This window comes from Dermacentor andersoni, chromosome 2, assembly GCF_023375885.2.
Source record: "Dermacentor andersoni chromosome 2, qqDerAnde1_hic_scaffold, whole genome shotgun sequence".
Taxonomy (NCBI): Eukaryota; Metazoa; Arthropoda; class Arachnida; order Ixodida; family Ixodidae; genus Dermacentor; species Dermacentor andersoni.
In genome coordinates, this window is record NC_092815.1 from 123,626,435 (window position 1) to 123,647,932 (window position 21,498).

Consider the following 21,498-nt stretch of genomic DNA (forward strand, 5'->3'; position numbering starts at 1 on the left):
GCGCGAGTGCCTGTGGTCCTGCGCATTCGTTTTATTCCGCGTTAGAAATGGAGGTCTTAAGCCCCAACCACTGGCACGCGCCGAAAGCTTCGGCGCGCGCTGGCAAGCGAATGCGTCGCTTCGCTTCGGCTGGAGGGAAAGGGCGCGCAACCACTGGAGACAAACTCCGACGCGCGCCGAAGCTCGCTCCTCGGCTGCGGCGCACTGTCGCTGGACTATTCCGTCTTCATCCGTCAAAGTCCGGCCTAAAACAGCTTGCTGTAAACTAAGCTTGAAACAATAAGTTAGTGATCTGTATGTGCTTTTAGATATAAAAAACACGTTTGAATAATGAACATACACCTGCCGCAACCGTTTTTTATTTTTGAAGTAACAATAGTGTACAAAATATCGACATCAGCGCTCGCGCGTCGTCTGTCTGCAAGATCGCTTTGCAAACACCTGCACGACGATGCCATATATCAAAAACTGTTGTACCATTTCATTTTTTGGTAGCTTATTGCACAGCCAACTATGTAAGAATTAGGCGTGCAATGTATAACTGAAAAAAATCTGTGTTGGAAATATTGCCACGTAGTAGTGCCGGTAAATAAATAGTGCCGGCTCAATCGCAACGATAGCGGCGAGCAATGTCGGCAATCGTAGAAAATCTCATCTTTAATCTCATCTGCAGGTCAAGCGCGTCGGTTTGCATACGTCAGTCGTCGAAAGTTACAGCCTATTCGCTGGTGCCCGCGCGCCTTCCAGAAACTACAACACAATTCGTGTCGCGTATGCAATCAGATTAGCAAGGTTCGTCGACAACAGACAGAACCATCGATAACATTCGCGAAACTTCCGATACGTTCAGGCGCATCCTGCACCGAGCGATAACGTTTAACGTTTTTTAGCCGGTGAAATACGGTAACCGGATACAGATAAAGCATCCGTGTCAATATAATTATGCTTGTTGGTGCATGAGAGAAATGTGAAAAAGTGGGTTCTGAGAAAATCAGCAAAACAGAATTGAAACACCTGTAGCACTCAAAAAAAAAAAACTAGAATAGCTAAAATGTATGTAATTCGTATCTTGTCTCCCCCCAATTCTTGATTCTGCCAAATCTAGCCCATGGAGCACCTCTATCATTCTAGGTTGTTTTGATGCATCAACACCGCATCCGGAGGCCTTCACATTGATTGTATTGCTACAAAACATTTTCACAGTGTAAGGGCCACGTTCTATTGTAACTGGTTTCCACATATCAAGTTTGCCTTTCTTTACATTAATGAAATGACATACCGTCAGATAATACAAGCTTGAGAATTAGAGGGTTTTAATAGGAGTCTTTCGTTGCCCTTTGCCAAGTCGTACTATTGAAGCACTTATTCGAATGTATGGGAGCAGCTCATTTCCATAGTATAAGAAATATATAAACAGGTTATTTTCACAATTTATACACTTCATCACCACAAAAAGAAAAATTGCAGTTTATTGTTTTCAGCCTGCTATGATGTTTTGACTGAGAAAGATATATTCAATTTGTTCTGCGAGGCACGCAATAATTGCTGTGGCATATTTTTTTGCACAACACTGCATACAGTAGCCAGCCATTATTAAAACTCAGAAGAAATTAATAGCACAATGCATATGATCAGGCACATAGCATATTATTGCACTTTCTTAATTCATGCCAGAACAACGACCACAGGCGTCCTTCTCCAACAAGGTCAGCATCCATCGTGCCTCCTTACCATCGGGCTTCACACCTTCAGCACGTTCAACCTCAGCTTTGTGGTGTTTAAAACAACCTCAAGTGCGTCTTACGGTTCCAGGGATAAGAAAGAAGACCGTCCTGCCTACCTTGGCCTTGAAGCAAGCAGCTCTGGATTGTTTGCACACTTTCTACTTTGATCGAGTCCACATATATACGGATGGTTCTTCCACTCAGACCAGCTCCACCAGCGCAGTGGTTATACCATCACGATCACTAAGCATCCAATACAAGATTTCTCACTTGACAACATCGTCCGGCAATATTCTGCGATTCAAAGGCGGTCTTACAATGTCTTCTATCATCTCTTCGTCGCGGGTCATGTGAACAACTCATGTCGGAGATACGAGAAATGCACCATCACATGATCATGAAAGGACACGACGTCGTGTTTCAGTGGCTGCCTGGTCATTGCGGTATCTCCGGCAACGACCTCACTGACGAAGCTGCTAGGAAAGCCCACGAAGGAGCAACCCTTGTTTCTGTACCTTTATTGCGGACTGACGCAGCCCAACACTTAGGCAAGCTAGCGCACTCTTTTGACATTGGAAAAGTGGCACACACCTGAATTCACTCAACATCGATTGCATTCCCTCGATCCCTCTATGCAACTGCGGCTGTTACCAGGTCTTCTGCGAAATGAGGAAACAGTGCTGTGCCGCTTACGTTTGGGCGTCGCATTCACCAGTGCATATGCATTTTTGATTGGAATGGCTGATAGCGCCGAGTGCAATGCCTGCGGTGTCGAGGAAACCATAGAGCACCTAATGTGCTACTGCCCATCTTTTAAAGATGAAAGGCAAGACCTCTGCAGAGCTCTCAATCAGCTAGATGGAAAGCCGTTCACCTTGAACAAGATCTTGGGACCATGGCCTCGCATATCGCAGCTACAAAAGGCCACAAAAGCGCTGCTGCGATATTTGAAAGATACCGGATTGAGTCAACGTCTATGATCCAGACTGAGTGACCGACTGATATCCCCAGTGGACTTTCTCTTTTAATCTTTCCGTTCCCCTTTCCCTTTCCCCAGTGTAGGGTAGCCAACCGGGCTCAGTCCTGGTTAACCTCCCTACCTTTCATTTATCATTTTCTCTCTCTCTTCTTAATTTATGCCCTTTTTTTAATTGCACGAAAGCTACTGCACTAAAATAGTATACTAGTACATACTTAAAAAGCACAATTTTACACTACGATAATAATCAATCATTCAAATTTTTATTGTAGTACCCAGGAAGAGCTAGAAAGCCTTTGTACCGGTGCACTTAACGAGCACTATGTGAGACAAAATGTAGAGAAAACATGAATGTAGTAGACAAAAAAATGGAAGATAGAGAAACAAATAGGGAAAAAAGGAAACGCGGAGAAGTAAAAGGGAGTTAATCCTACGTGATTATCTACAGATACACAAAACACAGGAAATGAACTCTGAAGTATGTTTTGGAGTCTAGTCTTATTAGCAAAATCTTGTAACAAGCCCAGGCAACGAATGTGGAATGCTACCTGGTATACTGTTGCGGCACAAACAAATGCATATGATCAAGAAGCTTTAAGGAATGTATAATGTCATGGACCACCTTATACAGGAACAAGAGGTGCGAGTTAAAGTATATTTGAGAAGGCTCAACTGTGGTCGCCAGAATGGCAAAAGTGGTGCTTGAAGATAGACATCAATTTATTCTGGATGCGTTAAATGAGGTTAGAATTAGATTTGCTCATTGCACCCCCCTCCTACAGAGGCATACTCTAGTAGTTGGAGGCACACAGCAGAATTTCAGAAACACAACAGGTGAGTGGAAATCATGCAATATACTGCATGCAATTCCAAGAGCGTGAAGGGCATCTTGTGTAATTATCGATGTGAAGAGAAGCTTAGCATTTTGTCGAAGTACACACCAAGATCTTTCATTTCATCGACCCTAAGGAGTGGAGCATCACGTAGGGTGTATCAAAATTTCACATGGTGCGTTTTGTGCATATAACTTAATGCCATAGTGTTGGAAGCATTTAAGAGTACTTATTGCTTCTGCACCAGTTCGAGAGTGAAAAAATGTCTTTTTGGAAGTCGATGCAGTGGTGAACACCGTTGACCGTCTGAAATAGTCTGAATGTCTGAAATGTCGGCACACAAAGTCATGCTGTTCATTTATTAAAATGCTCTTAGCACTAACAGAAAGCGAGGAATCCCATATCGATTCAAACACCTGACGCACTGAAGAGGATAAATATAGGTCGGCAGTTAGTAACTGCACATCTAGCACCTGATTTGTGCATGGGCAATGTTCATGCTACCTTCCGAGTGCTAGAAAAGGTACTAGACTTTAGGGAGCTATTGAAGATGCTTGTGAGAACGAGGAACAAGTATGCTTCCATACGTCTTAACCCTTTCAGACACCACTTTATCCCATTGATTGAAAAGTTGTTTTCACCACATCTCTTGCATCCTCAGAATCGTAGAAAATGTACAGCTGTAGCAAATATTAAGAATTTTCAATTGTTTAGCGAGTCTTGTCAAGTTTACAAAATTTCGACTCCATGCGAAAACTCACTACAGGAACACAAGATATGAGAACATGTACTATTTCGTGTTTTGAAAAGCATGAAAAGCACTTATCCAGCCACGTGACAATTATGCCTGGTGCACAACATTGTAAAAAACAATGAAAGAAGTGAACCCACTACATACTGACACAGTAACAACACCCAGCCGTCTACCTTCCCACTCATTTTGTTAAAACATTCTGCACGTTATTCAAAATTGCAGCACAGTTCCAATAATAAGTGTTTCAATATGTATGAAACACATTTTAAATACCATTACTTTCATCAGTGCTTTTGCTATTAATGCACACTCCTGCTGTGTCCAATTGTGTAGACAGCGTCTCAAAGGGTTAAGCTCTGTGGAGGAAATAGGCAAAGTTTAAGGCACTTCATATACTTGGAAACGAGGTTTTCATTGACTGTTAGCATACACTGCGCCAGACTGAGAAGGAAGGTTACTTGAAGCATATTTCACACCATATAGCAAACAGAAATGTTCTGCAAAGGCATCAGCAGTCTTCGAGACAAGACCACTATTTTCATGAAGAAGACGTACATCTTTGGCACTTCTTTTAGAAGAGAGAGCCCACAAAGCTCCAGAAATATTTTGAATTATGTGTCACGCTGGCTTCAACACAATCAATGTGGTCAAAGTGATGATTCTAATAATAATATTAATAATAATAATCTTAGTGGTAACTTGGCACACTAGACTAAAAAGAAGGCTGATGCCTGTAAGAGCATCTGATAACCAGCCATCTAAAGCAGGAATTTGCAGGATGCAGAAGACACTTCCTTCCCCTCCACGTGCACACACACTTGCTCAATAACACAGCACGGCACACACGCACACATTCGACAGGTGCACAACACACAGGAGTGCCAATGAAGTCTGGTTCCAAGGAACGAGAATCCAAATCGCCAGGGGGGTGGAGAGAAAGCTCTGCATGCCAGATATAATCATGGAGTTGTGGTGTCGGGCCATAGAGGCGTGATGAGGGCTCAGGCTGTGCTGACCACTTGTTCAGACGAACTGAAGAAAGATTAGTGCTGTCCAGAGAGACGTCAAACATCCTGCAGTATAGACTAGTGCAATGTTGCGTTGGTATTGCAGGGTGTGCTACTTGAGGGGTTTGAGGCAATCCTCGAAGGCTGGCATGAGCTTGTGACAACCGAAAAGACGGGAGTAAAGGGTGCGTATTGTCCGGCGCTGAACAAGCTTAAGTTTGTTAGCGTCGCGAGTTTGGTAAGGGAACTATACTGATGAGCAGTACTCAAGTTGTGACAGAATGATAGAAGTGTAGAGTGCTCGGAAAACCTTAGGTCATCAGGGAAGGGAGACACGGGACACAAAGCCAAGAAAGGGCCGGTGCTTACATACAGTGCTGGTGACATATGCGGAAAAGTTGAGAGAACAGCTAAATGCTGCACCCAGAATGGGAAGAGCCCGAACAGTCTTTATAGAAGTGCCTCCAAGGAAGAAGGTTGGACGTGCAGCAGTTTCGTTGTGGCTGATTCGCATGGCAGCACTTTTTACGGTGCTACTACAAAGTTTGATATTGTAGGCCCAGTCGTTCACCTTTACGGAATGTATTTATTGTAAGCACATATGCTGTGCATCGGCATATTGTTGTTGTGGAAGCGTTAACTTGTTAATCAAACATATTCTGCGCAGATGCATTAGTAACTTGGTTTTGAGTAGATCTTTGTCCTGACTACAATTTATAGTATCGCAGCAAGAAACATTTTAGTAGAGGCTGAAGGGATTCCAGTAGTTTAAGCATACTGACTGCACAAAACACTGATGACACCTTTTCACCTTCCCCACAATGCACTCACACCATCTACACTTTCCATAAGCAAAAAGTGAGATAAAAAATCAATTACAGTTTCACTGACTCAGTACTTGCTGCTTCTAAAGCGGGCATCGAAGCAATCGTGGTATACGCTGCTACATGCATAGGTCTTGCATGATGCAGGTCCTGCTATGCACTGCACACAGGGCACACGTTGCAAACAGATAATTTTTTTTTGCAGTGCTCAACTATAACGACACACTGACTCAAACATGACTCTGTTGTCACGTATGCTTCAGTGCGTCAGTGTTCTTGATTGCTACACGAGCGATTTATGCCCAACTAGCCCAAAAGACGGACGCACTAGAAAAAAGTGAGTGAATGAGTACAGTGAACTTGTACTGAACTGGATTCACACGCCGAATAGAAGAGCGCAGTGTCAGCTGAAACAGGCGGCACGGCTGATTATGTAAGTACTTCCAATAGTTCGGCTACTAGTGTATTTCGCTTTCGGAAGTTATCTTTACCACTGGAAACAGCGCAGAGCTTGCCCGTTAAACTTGAGTCAACCGACACCACACGAAACACGCCACGGTTGAGCAACCCAACTTCCACACGGTTCATTCACCACATCACAGGTCACACGAAGTCAAGAGCGCCATATTTTAAATCACTGCAGCACCAAACGGACCTGAAAATTCATTTCCTTCGACAGAGTTTCTCAGGTGAGTTCGTTCACTCGCCAGTTACGAACTCGATGGACGCGCTAGGCCTACGCGTAACGTAAACAACATCGGCGATAGGCGAGTGTTGATTATCCAGACTTCGGAGCTCGTAAACGTGTTTCCATTCGTTTTGAGCACAACAAAATGCACATACAACAAGCACAGACGTTGCGGCAATCATGATTCGGTTGGCTGTTTTAGCAGACGATCGTACCGAGCCCGGCGGAACCCAGTGCGCAGGTTGGATTAGTCGGCGTCGTTCGAAGTCGCTTCGGATCCACGTAGCACTGCCACAACCCACGGTCGTCGGTCGGTCGGTCGTGTCGTTGTCGGCCTACTATTAAAACACTGTCTTTCAGGAACACTGTCGCGCGCGTCGTGCGTCCAAAAAACTCGGACGATCGTTGGTGCCGGGGCCTTCGCAATGCTTCGCACGGTCGGCCATTACAGGCCTAGCCACAGAACACCTATACAAACTTGCCTAGCAGCCAGAGACTCCGCAGCCTCCGATTGGTTGACGCCTGCGAGGCGTCGCAGCCTCCCATTGGTGCACGCCGGCGCAGCTTCGCCGCGCGCCGGCAAACTTCTAGCATCGGCAGTAGACATAATCGCTGCGCGACGTTCCGCTTCAGCGAGTTCCCGACCGACGCTTTGACGCATTTGACCCTTCGGCGCGCGCCGAAGCTTTCCAGCGCGTGCCAGTGGTTGGGGCATTACAGTTGACAGAGTATACAGAACCAACGATTTATTTAAACCGCTTCGATTTCCGATTCAACAGCATTTCACAACTCAAACTTTTTGATGAAAAGTGTTCGTGAAATTATCTTCTCTCTTGCTTTTTTTTCGTTTTGTTTGCACTTTTCTTTGTATTTCGCAGTATCCTCCTGAATCTTATACCTCCAGTGTAATTTGCTGTGTTCACTAGCGATATCGTTATTTCTACGCTTACTTATCTTAAATGGGCATACGCAACATGTTCCCCAAGAAATGAAACGCCATTATATTCGACGCGCACTGCACAACTGGCTTTACGCAGCGCGATTGTGTACACAAAGAATTCACTTGACGACATTATACAGGGAAAGCGGGTTAGGGTGCGGGTAGTAATTATAACTCGCAAATGCGTGAACTTGCCAGAGCTGAAGAGTGCGCTCTGTAACTATTACTATTCATTCGATGAGCAATCAGCCTTCAGAAATCTAAATTCAATTAGATCTCACTCCGGATAACATTAGCTTTTCGTTACTTTTTTTTTTCTTATCTGTGCGCGCTCATTCATGTGGCTCAGAGTAACAGAGTTTTTCGATGGGGGCGGAATGCGAAAACGCCCGTGAACTTAGATTTAGGTGAACGTTAAAGAATCCCAGGTGGTCCGCATTATTCTGGAGTCCCCCACTACGGCCTGCCTCATAATCAGATCATTGTTTTGCAACATAAAACCCCATAATTTCGTTAGAGTAACGGAGTTCGAAGTTTCCGCTTTTCGAGACTCTCCTAAAGCTTCTCCGAAAAGGGACACTTTCAAAGAGAGGGAAGTAAGGGTAACTTTCTATACGATGAAGAAGTCGTTTCAGCAAAGTTCACCTCCTAAGCACTCTTCTTCTATGTGCGAGCATGTGCAATATGATATACGCGCGCTGAAATTTAATCCCTCGGTTTACGCGTTACAGCGCGCAATTTGGTGACGAAACGTTGCCGTAAGCACCTTTCCTTTTTTTTTTTCACGTGTTCTCACGTCGTGGGGTTTTCCTGGTCTTTGTTGGCTTACCTACACTGATTACATATGCAAGCTCAGACTTCTCGTATAGACAGTACTCGGAGGCCCCATTCCCAATCGATCATTGTCCATGACGCTTTCACATTCGTCCGACGCAACATTCATCACGGTGACTAACCGTGATGAGTGGACCATGTGACTTGCCATGGACCATAATACTTGCCATAGATCGTTTTCACCTGTGAGTGCGGTTGACAACTACATTCGCAACCCACCACACGTACGTATCTTTCTCAATGTCACTTTGCGCTGGTCTGGTTACTGGGCACGTCCAGAAGGTGATTGCCTAATGTGTGTGTGTTTTTTTTTTAAGCAAATGGGCCATCCTTCTCCTGTACGCACGCTTTCTAGGTATAGTAATGTTGAACTGGCTTCAGAAAGCCTCCAATGAGGCACGCCGCACGGCCCGACTTCATGTTTCTATATGACATTTTAGAGGAGTCATGGCCTGCTTCTTGTATAAGCGCGCAAGTCGTACCAGCCCGTCGTTCCTTCTTTGGGCACAATATTAGTGTCCGGTGCGTTATTTATAGTGCCTTCTTTCAAATTTTCGCTGCAGTATTCTACCTTTTAGGTGCACAACAGCAGCAGGTATTCGGTGAGTGGCAGAATCAATTAAGAACACGGAATGAACCTCACCTTCCAGCAATCTTGACAACTTGCTACATGCCAGTTATCGACGTTACGTCTGTTGTGTTCGTTGGTGCCAATTCGCTTAGCGTCGCTCGCGTTTCAAGCCGGAAACAACACTGCGGTGAATAACGTGATGCCAGATATTTTGAAAACAACACATCAAATCAACTTTTATTCACAGTAACAGCCTTCGCGGCCCGGCACAAATGCGCACGCAGACTAGCAGTTACAGTTTCTCATCACTGCTTTCCAGCGCTTTTTCGTAGTATCGTCGGCCGCTTGGCTATAGGAACTTGATTCTGGCTCGCTGCTCGCCGGCGGCATCCGCACATGGATGTGGTCCTCGGACGTATGCTTGGTACTTTGCCAAAGTCACGGCGACGCCTGATGAATACAAACTCGTCAAGGACGGCCGCGATGGATGCGGGGCGTATGCGAAAGTTCCCAAGTGCGCTCCTGCCAGCCAGCGTTTCGGATCTCGGAATGCATGTACGCAACTCGATATGACTAACAGGGCACACGGCTCGTAAAAATTCCTTCACCGCGCACATCCGGCGCCTGCGATCGCGCGTGTAGTTGTAAACACGGCTCAGCTTCGCGTGGAATGTTAAAAAAACAAAGCGGCCGACTACAGGCAAGTGCCGAGGATGTAAATCACGGGAGTTCAAGATTCGTCGAGCTGGTTTGCCTTAAGCATAGAATGAGCTAGCAGATTGGTTAAGCTCGACACGTATACGCGTAAAAGTCACAGGTATTGTATTGTTTGTTGGCGCACTGGGTCTTTCACACACGCTGAAGGCGTCCCAAGAAAAGCAGCGTCTGGGTTCTCACGTCCTCGATGAAGAAAAGGAAAGGATGGTCGGCCTTGAACTCGACCTCGCCTCCGGGCGTCTTGGAGTGGCGAATGATGCCCGACGACACCGCCACGGCTTCGGTGCCTTTCTCGTCGACGTCGAGCAGGGCCTTGTGTAAAACATCGTCGAGGGCGAGCGGCCGCTTCAACGAGATGCCCGTCAAGTTGGCGTCCCGCGAGCTGAAGACATCGCGCACTCCGAGCGACTGCAGCGCTCCCTTGAGACTGTAGGCCTGTTGCAACTGAAACTTGGGGAGCCACATGTCCACTTTACGCGGCAACGCCGCGGCCAGAGGCTCACGCGCCGCTTCTAGACTGAACTTACGCTCCAGCTCGGCGAGTCCGTCCCGGCGCCTCGGGAGCACTAGGACCAGATCAACGCGGTCGCCGACGTACGGAAGCTCGAGGATGTGCGCGTCCAGGGACTCGCTCAGCGCATATACGAATTCGCCCTTCTGGCGCATCATCGGCACGGGAACAGCACGAGAGCGGCCCTCGTTGTAGAACTCGCCGGTCACGGTGTCCTCCGGCTTGAACGGGTGCTGCCACAGGCCCTTGAAATACACGGCGTTCAGTACCAGCATGGGCGCTGATGGTGGCAGGGGCCTTTCGATTATTTCGGGAATGCGGTTCTCGGTCATGTCGCGCACCCACGCGTTGACGTCGTCGGCGGCTTCCTGTGCATTGTCGGCGAAGTTGGCCGAGTAAACGCCCGAGGCGAAATGCTTCTCCAGGTCGCGCTTGTAGCGCTCGAAGATGGGCAGGCCCGCGGCCAGGAACACTGCGCTGGCCATATTCAGTTCGTATCCCTTCTCCGAGTTAAGGTCCTTGAACAGTTCGCCGAATCCGGCAGCCAGGTCATCGTTGTCGCCGCTGCTCGTGCGAGCCAGCCGATTGGAGTCGGCGCCTCCGGCAAGTGCCACGTTGATCTGTTGCCGCGTGCGGCCCCTGGAGCCGAGCTGGACCATGCCCAGAATGGCGGCCACGCTGACTGGCGAGAGGAAGATGTTGCTGCCCTTAGGGTCCGTCTCGGCCACTTTCCGGTAGAGAACCATTCCCAGTTCGTTGGTGGCACGGCTGACAGCGTCGGGCGCCGAAACGACAGCCGTCGGAGCCGCGGCTAGCCAGAATATGGTAACGATCAAGCCTGCGGAAGGCCTCTTGTCCATGGCGGCGACTGAGCGATGAACCCTGCAACGGTAAAGTTCGCGCAACTGCGGCGTACGCGAGAGAACTTAGCGGCGCGCCGGCCTTCCACGAGATCGGTGCGGTCGGCTCGGTCGCGGAAGAGTTTATGTCCCCGAGACGCGGCGACCCAAGGCCAGCCTCTCAAGTTTGCGCAAGTGCTCCGCCCTCCTCCGCCTCTCGACGCGACCGATGCTCGCTGCGTCACGAGCAGCGCCCTGCGCTGTGGCGCCTTGCAACGGAGCGCGGTGGCGGTTCTGCTGGGTTTCCCCGCTCGCGGTCGCCGGAACCGGCTCCCACGAGTGACGTTAGAGCCGTAAAAAGAAAAGCCTCGACTTGTTTTCTATGTTACCTTCCTTTTTTTTCCATCTCTCACCATGCCCTCTTTCTTTTGATACGCTTCATCGCCCGGCACCGCGCGAGTGTCGTCTCGCATGGTAAGCAGTACGTGGCGTCGCTTGCCCGTCGCGCGCTGATAAAAAGCGCACGATGCGAAGATGAATGGCGCGCAGACTGCACGTTGAGAGGTGTAAATCCTGTAGGGGGCGGGGTGTTGTTTTGCAGAGAACCGCTACCGCATCGACGTCTGACGCCAGGGCCTTCCGCAGGAAGTGCTCAGTTAGTCGCCTAGCTTTGCGTCACTTGTTCTATATTCTTGTAACGATGCATTGCTCGCCGTGGTGTCATCGCCCTCACTCTTCCGACGCGCAATCTGGGACCGGCTACGAAACAGTAAAAAGGCAGATAAGTGCAGGCAAAAGTCCTTGCTGATAGAAAGCGAGAGATAACTTCCCAAGCTTGTTGCTCTGTAAGTAGTACCGGTTACATATTTTCGCCATGCGTCTCCTAACTCGGCATTGTCATCTTTAATATCTCACCTGGCAACTACGCTTTACATATTTCAGTGCAGCATTCACAAAATCTTGACTCGTGCAGGTCTTGGGCTTTGTATGACGTCCGTACTTGTGAGTGCATAAGTAGCCCCTTCGTGAAAGTAGAGCCTTCCGTCTGCCACGTGATGCTTGCTAATTGCCAGACATTGTAGAGAGGTCAGCTTTAACTCATACTTCATGCATTCGCCTTGGGATTGGAAAGGAAAAAACAAACGTTAGGAAGACATTTTGTACCTTCAAAGCGAACGATAAATAGCGACAGACTTTTAGCTTTTTCTCTGGCAAAGATCAACGCCATGCCATTCTCTGATGACATTATTTTTGGCCCTTGGCCCCACTCGAGATGGGCTATGCTAACATTGCAGGCCGTGGTATAATTTTGCTCACAACACAGGGCTCCACTCGTGACTTTAATAAGGCGTCTGCGTTAGCCACCATCATTAATCGCACCACTCTTGCAGTCCCCATTTTTCTCCATTCCTTTCTCGTGCCCTTTTAATTTGCCCGGTCCCCGGCGCAGTGTAGCAGATTAAAGCAAAGGCACTTAGGCCAACTTGTTCGCGATTGTAAAAATAAATGTATTTCCCTCTCTTTAATGAAACTATTATTAACACCATTTCCACGCGATACTGTTACTTTACTCTGTTTAACAACAATGCCCGAAAGCTGTTGGGAAATGTTTTTTTCACTATGGCTATTTCCCCTTGGTAACACCTTATTATGGTTACTAAAGGAGCTGGTTTGCTGATCGAGCGTATACAGTATACGCGAAATTGGCACTGCAGTCAGTAGAACGGTGCTCCTGCGCCTGTCGTTCGTACGCAGGGAAGAGCATGGTGTAGATAAGAGGCGTCTATATCGCTGCTGCTGATTTCAGCTATGATATACGCTTCACCTACCGTTCTGAGAAGTGCAAGCAGAGCTGTATGGGAAATTTGGCTATGGTCAGAAAACATCAACTGCTGGAATTATTTTTGCAGCTTCTGTGTAAGAACCTCGAACTGCAGTTCTGGTGGTTCTGAACAAATGCTGGGTCATTTTGTAGTTTTAGACAGCGAAATAGTGCGTAGGTTTTGTTTTGTTTTTGTAGATTTGGTGCAACCAAGTATTGTTTGAATCAAATAAATTATGAGGTTCGAGATCCAGAAGCAATTAACACAATTAACGCATGGGCTATGAGAGACGCCGCAGTGGAGCACTCCTGATTACGTTTTGAGCCCTTTATAATCTTTAACATGGACCTAAACCTAAGTACACGAGCGTTTTGCATTCCGACTCAATCAGAATGCGGTCGCCACGGCAAGTATACGAACCCGCGATCTCATCGTCAGCAACACAACGATAACCACCGAGCCATCACGGCGGCTAAGAATTCCATTTGGAGCCCGAATGTGGCACTTGGTGCTAGACTTACAGCTCCTGTGTAAATAAATATTGTTGTCGTACGTCTTTCCGAAAGCTTATCGAAAACTCATTACGACCAATCACGCCGTAGCTGGCAACATTTTGTCTATTTCAGCAACAAGCGAACGTACGTTTCCTGCAGAGTTATGGGGTGCATCCGTCGGTCCCTTGCATGAAAATTCACGTGCTTCTGACCGAACTTTATTGAGGGTGACGTTACAACTAGTTTCGCACAAACCGTAAACGCGGAAGCAATGGAACCTTCCACTGTCAGATCCAACGACCAAGCATGAGGCAACACATACGCGATGACAAGCTCCACAAGTGCCGGCACAGAATCCTTGACGCAGGCTTCATTGGAAGCCTGTTGCTGTGATCTTTCCGAGTGTTTGCGGTCATAATCACATCGTGGGATCACATTCCCAAATAGTGTTCGCTCTTCTTTTCTCAGGTATCGTATCGTAATATAGACTAGACCGGAAGCACCATGTTACTGAATCCTTGGTAAACCTCTCTTAACCGACCACATGGATGAAATCGCGCTTGAGGAGCAGTTCCTGAAAGCGTCCTTCTCCCACAAGCGGTGTCCGCTGCTGCTCCTGCCGGCTATAATAACACTGCTGCTTTAGGCTCCCCAACGTACAGTTCAGAGCGAAGAAATAAGTGTGCATGTGGATCTCCTTTGAGGCAGAAATATCGCCACTATATGTGGTGCAGACTCCGCTTATTCTACCTATTACTATATAGGAGATGAGCTTCCACTAACCATGCCAGCCGCTCACCTTTCCGTCTTAGTAGCTTCAACACCTTTTTGGCGACTTGCAAACACGGAATAACAGACACCCGTTTCTAGTCGTTTCACAAACTGACGGTTACAAATGATAGTTTTCCACTCCTTTATTTATTGCGCGCCGTCTGCCACAGGTACCGGACGACATGCGCCTCTCAGCACCTTTGTAATGAGTGCAGCGCTACTTTTGCGTCATGATGCAGAGAAGTAGCCAACTACGCTCCAGACGGGTCGGTCGGTACACCTGCTCCTCTAGCAACCATAACCTTGTCCTATCCTAAGCCTTAGGATCATAAATACGTAACTAGGTCTGTCAGACTTAGCTTTCACCAGCGGAAAGGGTTCATTTGTTTCTGGCCATGGAGAGCGTCGAAATATAGTAGCGCCGTGTTTCGGATTTCTTCGCACTACGATCTCAGTCCTACGACCACAATTGATATTTACATTGAGAAGCAGGATTGTTGCTGCAGGCGTTTGAAAAGCGGGTGAATGGCTATTTTCTGCTGAATCCGAGAGAAAGAGAGGTATTTATTATTACAGAAAAGCTCGGAGATCGGTCTGAATCAATGTTCTGACCTGCTACTCGGTAGTCGGCGTTAGGGGAAGGGGAATGAGTGCAGAAAGAAAGAATAGAGAATACGTTGATTATGAGGATGAAGATCAGGGTGAAAATCTTGCATGCTCCAATACTCTTCAAAGTCTCTTGTCCAGCCCGCTCTCATGCAAACAGTTGTTGAGAGCCTTCAGACTATCAGGCTGATGACGAGGATCAGGCGAAGGTCCCAACAGAACCTTTTCAGTTAATGGTGCCAAGACAAATTTGACAAGCTATTAAATCCAGGAGTGCAGATCCAGGGCGCACGTGCTGTCGTCTTTCTTGTCCGTCTCAATCCAGCGCTATGAGTTCAATTGATTTGACAAGATGTCTGTCAGCCATTTTCTCTGTACATCAAATCGCTGGCAGATACACAAGAGGGGTTCTGTTGTCTCAGGAATACTGCATTCCACACAGTTCGAACTATTCGCCTGGCCAATGAGATGCAGGTAGCACCGGGTGAAGGCCACACCTAATCGTATTCTGTGCAGCGAGCTTGCATTAGAACTTTTCATAGTGAGTGGTATCCGTATTTTCATCTCTGGGTCGAGTTCGTGAAGGCGACGATGACGATGACCTGGCGAGGCCCAATATACTGCGGTATTATCGCTCAGAAGTCTAAACACTAGGGCATTAGTGTCTGGTCGTGAAAATGGGATGGACACTGGCGTGGCGTTAATGTGGGCCATCTTTGCCTCCGCGTCGGCGAGCTCATTTCCATGTAAGCCGCAGTGTCCCAGAATCCATGAAACGTTATGCAATGACCAGCTCTTAGGGCGACACGTGTGATTCGATCACCTCTTGAGCAACGACATAGTAAGCGCCTCAGCTAAGTGCAGAATCGATCACTTGGAACGCCGGCTCGAAATCGCAAAATATAGCCCAAGTCTGATGCGGTTACATACATATATAACGAATTGCCTCCCGAATGGCAACAATCTCTGCGGCTGTTGATGTAGTTTGGTGGCCGAGATGGAAGCGCTTACTGATCTTCATATTCGTTATGACGAATGCCGCGGCTGAAGTGGTTGTTGACACCGACCCGTCAGCAAATATGCATATGGAAGCTGCATATCTAACAGATATATGGGTTAAAGTAAGTTGTTTAAGTTCACATGAGGGCATACGTGATTTTTTCCTGACTCCGGCAATGGATAGGTTCACCACAGGTCTTGACAAAGTCCAGGCTGGTATGACCGCTGCTTTTAGTGTAGTAAAGCCTGAGGGGAGGATGCTGTCATGACGCGAAAGTGATTCCGAGAAAGTGCTGTCTGGACGTAGAATGCGAATAGTCGATAGAGGGTGACGTTCATGGCGGGTGAATAGTCGAAAATGTACCCTTAAAGGTTCGCATGAGAGATAAGCGTCTATAGGAGGTACACGTGCTTCCGCAATCACGCCCTTTGTTGAAGCGCATCGTGGCACACCAAGACATGTTCTCAGTGCTTGAGCTTGTAAGCTGTACAGTGTACGTAGGCAGGCGGGGTGAATGTTTGTAATAATCGGTAAACTGTGTCGTAAGTAGCCTACGAAAAGTGATTCATATAGCTTTGAAAAGTGACTCAAAAGTGATTCATATTCAGGTTACCATTAAGGGGCCTACATACACAGCTTCGCTGGTCATCTTCTATCTCCCCCTTCTACTCTCTCTTTTTATCCCCCTTAACCCTTCCCCCCTGCAGGGCAGCCAACCGGAACTACCTCTGGTTAACCTCCCTACCTTCCACTGTAATCTCTATCTCTCTCTCTCTTCTTCACAGAGTAGAAGGGCTCTGAGTTTTTTTTTCTTTTTTCAGATGCCCAAAACGAGAAGAGGCACCAATCTACCGACGTATCTATCTACGGCGGTGGGATACCATACATCCCATCTACGGTGGGATGTAAATATTGTTTCACATTACAAATATTAGGTTTAACCTTCCATATTCGAAGTTTCTGTTCTCAGAATATAAATATATAATTCAATAACCTTTTCTCTCTTATTCAATTTTCTCTATCAAATATATTAGAACTGCGCACAACCAATATGCTGATTAATCATAAGTGCTAGGCGTGGATGGCGCTTATTACACATCGTCATAACAAAATATTGGTTCGCTATGTCGACGTTTTTCGCAATGAACATCGCCTCTTTTTTTGCTTCAAGGGCTCCAAGTTGCTTGAAGAGCCGTAGAACACATCTGCCATACTCTGGTCGAAGCTGTAGACTGCCCATAAAAGGCTGCTGGGCAACACCTCATTAGAGCAACTTGTTTTGCTGACTTGGGTTACATGGTTTCCTGTTTTTTTCTCAACTACGTCTACACCGTCAGGCACCAAGAACGCGCCTTGAGCCATGATTTCCACTCCGCATCCCGATGGGCAGCGCTGTTTGCGATCGCGCGTTATCGCATACGCGTGTGGGAACGGGGGCGTTGCCGCCCATGTGCAACAGCGCGGGACAAAAGATCCAGGCGGCCACGCGCCCGCGCTAAATGCGGTGATAAGGTCGATGGTTCGTTCGTCGTTTCCTCCAGTTTATCATCGACCCCGCTGTTCACTTAGCGTGCAGGGGCCTCCGGATGCTGCTGTCCGTGGCAGAGAAGGAGCACTGCGCAAGCATGTGTGTGTGCGTGTGTGTGTGTGTTCCTGCCACGCGATGACGTCACGCGACCCTGGATGCAATAGAGTCTGCCTGCAGATCCTGTGTCGTATTGGCGCGCAACTACAGCCTCATGGCCGGTCTTCTTGCGATCCTCGCGGGTTTATATCTGGTTTTCTTTTGCCGAAATAGGGACCGCTTTAGAGCGCCTCTCGCGAGACCTCGGGGAACGTCCGGCTATCGTGTTTTACGACACTCGTCGTCTGCTATGACTTAATCTCGCAGGAGCGTTTGCTTTCGCTATGATAAAGAAACTAATCGAACGCTGATAGACCTCACTCATACTCCATGTGATAAGCTTAAGATAGTTGTGCACATCATGCCAAAATGTCTAGCAATTTTTTATGGCGTACCTATAGAAGCTATTTAATGACTGCGAAACAATAGCACAAAAATTGCCTGGAACACCAATGAGCTGATTATTACGCATCGAGTTTAATCTCAAAATGTTCAGCAACAATCACGTGTCGCAGCGCGCATTCACAACACGTCACAGCTTTACAGTGGCATGAAACTACTGTAATCACTAGTGTAGCTGGCAGAATTTTGTATTCGGGTGGAATGAATGTTAGCGCTTAACTGGACCCTGAAATAAAACATCTCACATATATGTTGGTTATAATTGAAGTCCAAGCCAAATAAGCAACGCAGAGGTTACGCACATGACGGAGATACTTTTAATATAGCAATGAAGAGATAATCAGAGCCACATTGGCGCGAAGCAGTCAAACCTGCAGTTGCTGGTAAAAATCAATGGCTTCTGCCTATCAATAAGTGGAAAAAAACCTTCGACAAAGGAAAATCTTAAGCCGAGATAGCAGTGAAACGAGAGAAGGTAAGGTCACGCATAGAATGCGTAAGCGGTCGTCCACTGGAATACCAAAATGGGCGCCAAGGGAAGGAAAAGGCGCTCGAGGACGGTCGAGAGAGAGAGAGAGAGAGAGAGAATAAACATTTTTATTGGGTGAATGCAGCTTTGGAGAGGCATCCTCATTCCAGAATGCCTTCAGCTCGAAGTTTGGATGGAGGGATGACATAAGGAAGTTTGTCAGTATAAGCTGGCTCTGCTGTTAAATTACAAGGCTATTGTCCTTCATTGGACCAATATAGGCTCATGTAGAGAAGGTAACCTTTTTTTCAGTAATCCAGATCCGAGTTCACCCGCTTTGCCCAAATTGCCATCTGCCAAACTGCCAAGTCGAGGTGTGTGATAAACTCGGTCATTGCGTGTATATGCAACGGGACAGAGTCTGCCAGCCACTGCTAACGGAAGATAGCAGACCTATGAGTGAGAACTTGTTAGTTCAGGCTGTTCAGGTTATTCACGTGTATGAATGACGCGATGGTATTTACTTTGACTTAAGAAGTCGTCGAAGCTGAAGAACAAATAAAAAAAGCATAGACTTCGAAACAATGCATGTCCGCTTGAAAACGAAAGAAAGCAAGTAAATGTTACATTTTCGAAACCTTTCACTGTGCAGAACCCTAGAAAGTGATCTAAAGAGAGGTTCAGCTGGGGCAAGCTCCGATGTTCCCACTCAATTATACGCAAAATGCAGAAATGCTTTTATGAAACAACCGCTGGACTAATTTGGATGAAATGTGTCGCACCTGATAAATAACGCTAAATTCTTGTGACTCCAGAAAGTGCTATCCATGTCGTTAACATTGTAGTAATCTTGATTTAGGGCCTCAAATCTTGTCATACATATTGGATAAGATCAGTAAGTTAGAAAAAAATGAAACACAAACACGAAGTTCGCAAATCCGCAACTCTGTTCCAAAATAAGATATAGCAGCTCTGTAAAATGCACCTCCTAGAGGATCTCAAGCGGACAAATGTGGTATGTAAATTTACAGCTTACAGAAATTTTTACAATGTTTACAAGAGTTTTTAAAATGTTGTATTAAGAAACTACAGTAGTACGTGCTATAGAGTGATGTATAATGCGTCAGTTTTGTCCACTTTAGATGTAGTATTAAGTCAAGTTTACAGTATTTCGACATCGTTTTTATTGGTGAGTTACAATGTTGTAAACTTGATACCTTACTTTCCTTGAAATTTTGCAATCTTCAATAATTTTCTTTAAACGTTGATAGCATTAATCGAAAATCGACACCTCAGTGTTGTTAAAGTTTAACTTCTTTTAATTACAACAAACCACATCGAAATTGGAGCAGTGTTCCCGAGAAAAGGTATTTCTCCATTCCCATATATTTAGATTGAAGCTCTTGAGCTAAAGTATTTTTTCAAAAGCTTGGCAGTTTTGCCGAAGCATTCACAGCAATAGCAAGGTTTAGGGTTGCACTTGAACTCTTCGGACGGTGACCACTAAGAGAACTTCCCTCATTAAGTGTGCTTTCTCGTGTCTATAAGTCACTCCATTACACCCATAGAAAATGGTATTTAGGCGAGGTAATACACCCATTTGAAAGGGTTATTTTTTTCTTAGAATTGCACCCTCTCCGCAACGCGTGTTTTGCCAAAATCCACACTACATTTTGTTTTTGCAGCAATATATTTTATTCTCACACTACCCTGGTCTTTCAGATGTCCGCGAAAATTACCCCGCATTGTTTTTAGATACATTTGTAACAAAATAAAGCGAAAAAATAAAGCCTGGATTCAACTGTGGACCTGCAGATTGCGAGTTTGAAGCGTTACCTCTGCACTTTCTTTTTATGCGTCAAATGCCTTTAGCTCCCTTTGTTGACGAACTTCAAGAGACCTTGAGCTAAAAGCCAGAGCCGCTATCCGGGCACTCTAGACCAGAACGGCGCGAGAACGAAACGCCAGCAACCGGGCAACCAGGCAAACCTTAAGAAAATACGGTCTCTGGCCCTCAACCCTTTGTACAGTACCGCATTACGTACGCTAGTTACTGCCCAAACAAGTTACAGAAATATTCCTTCCGATTTCTTCCTAATTTATTTATTTATTTATTTATCACTTTACCGACAGCGCCACGAATAGCATAGCAGTGGCGAGGGGGGGGGGCGATATAGTACAATGAAGGGGAAAAAAAGTAAAGGTGAATCGTCATGTGCATAAAACACTGCGATAACACACACACATGAAAACAAACACTGCAAGAATAAACCATACGAATTGAAAGCAATTTTAGCATGAACATAAACACGCGTCACAGGGCTTAGTAATTATGCATCAATTACGGGGCCTAGAATACATTCTTTCTATTCGACAGAATTCACTTTCGCATTAATTACATTGCCCACGTAAATGCACTACTGGAGCAACAAGAAGAAGTTATCATTTCCGGTGATGGTGGCAACTTCCCGTGGTAGTTGGTTCCAATCCGAAATTATCCGGGGAAAAAATGACATATTAAATCTTACAGTTTTGCACCTTGTCTCATTAATTTCCTTGACATGGTCTCGTCGTAAAGTAACATAATCAGGGGGAAGTAAGTACGTTTTGCGCCGTATACCTGTATGAGAGTGAAAAATGTTATGCAGAAATTTCAGTCTGGCCATTTTCCTACGTGTAGCTAATGAAATCTAGCCAAGGTTCTCCTTAGCACGCCTTACACTGAAAAGTCTTGTGTAAATTCTGAAAACATGCTTTTAAAATGTTTGTTCACAGTTTTACTCAAGCTGTTAACTTCTGGTACGCTGAAGTTTAATTTGTCATTTCCAATAGAGACGTTCAAGAGGCAGATACAGAGCAAACACAATTCATGTAACAATGAGAAATAACTGAAATGAATGAATGAATGAATGAATGAATGAATGAATGAATGAATGAATGAATGAATGAATGAATGAACTTGATTGTCACTTTTTGGCTCTTAGACAGGGTCGCCTGTGCTCTTTTCAACGCCAGCGGTCCGTGAGTGCCGCGCGCGGGTTTCGCGGCACATCGCGAGATGGCGCCACGCTGCGTGGCCAAGCCGGTA

The 21,498-nt window shown here is 46.3% G+C and overlaps 1 protein-coding gene across 1 annotated transcript; it reads right to left on the bottom strand.

Moving 5' to 3' along the window:
• Window positions 1-9,363: 9,363 nt before the first annotated feature.
• On the bottom strand, window positions 9,364-11,510 carry LOC126541286 (leukocyte elastase inhibitor-like). Its single transcript, XM_050187993.3, has one exon. The coding sequence runs from the start codon at window positions 11,240-11,242 to the stop codon at window positions 10,004-10,006; it is 1,239 nt and encodes a 412-aa protein (XP_050043950.1). The 5' UTR covers window positions 11,243-11,510; the 3' UTR covers window positions 9,364-10,003.
• Between the last annotated feature and the right edge of the window lie 9,988 nt (window positions 11,511-21,498).

Excerpts from the sequence above, each read along its gene's own strand:
- LOC126541286 (XM_050187993.3), bottom strand. The coding sequence starts at position 11,242 with ATGGACAAGAGGCCTTCCGCAGGCTTGATCGTTACCATATTCTGGCTA.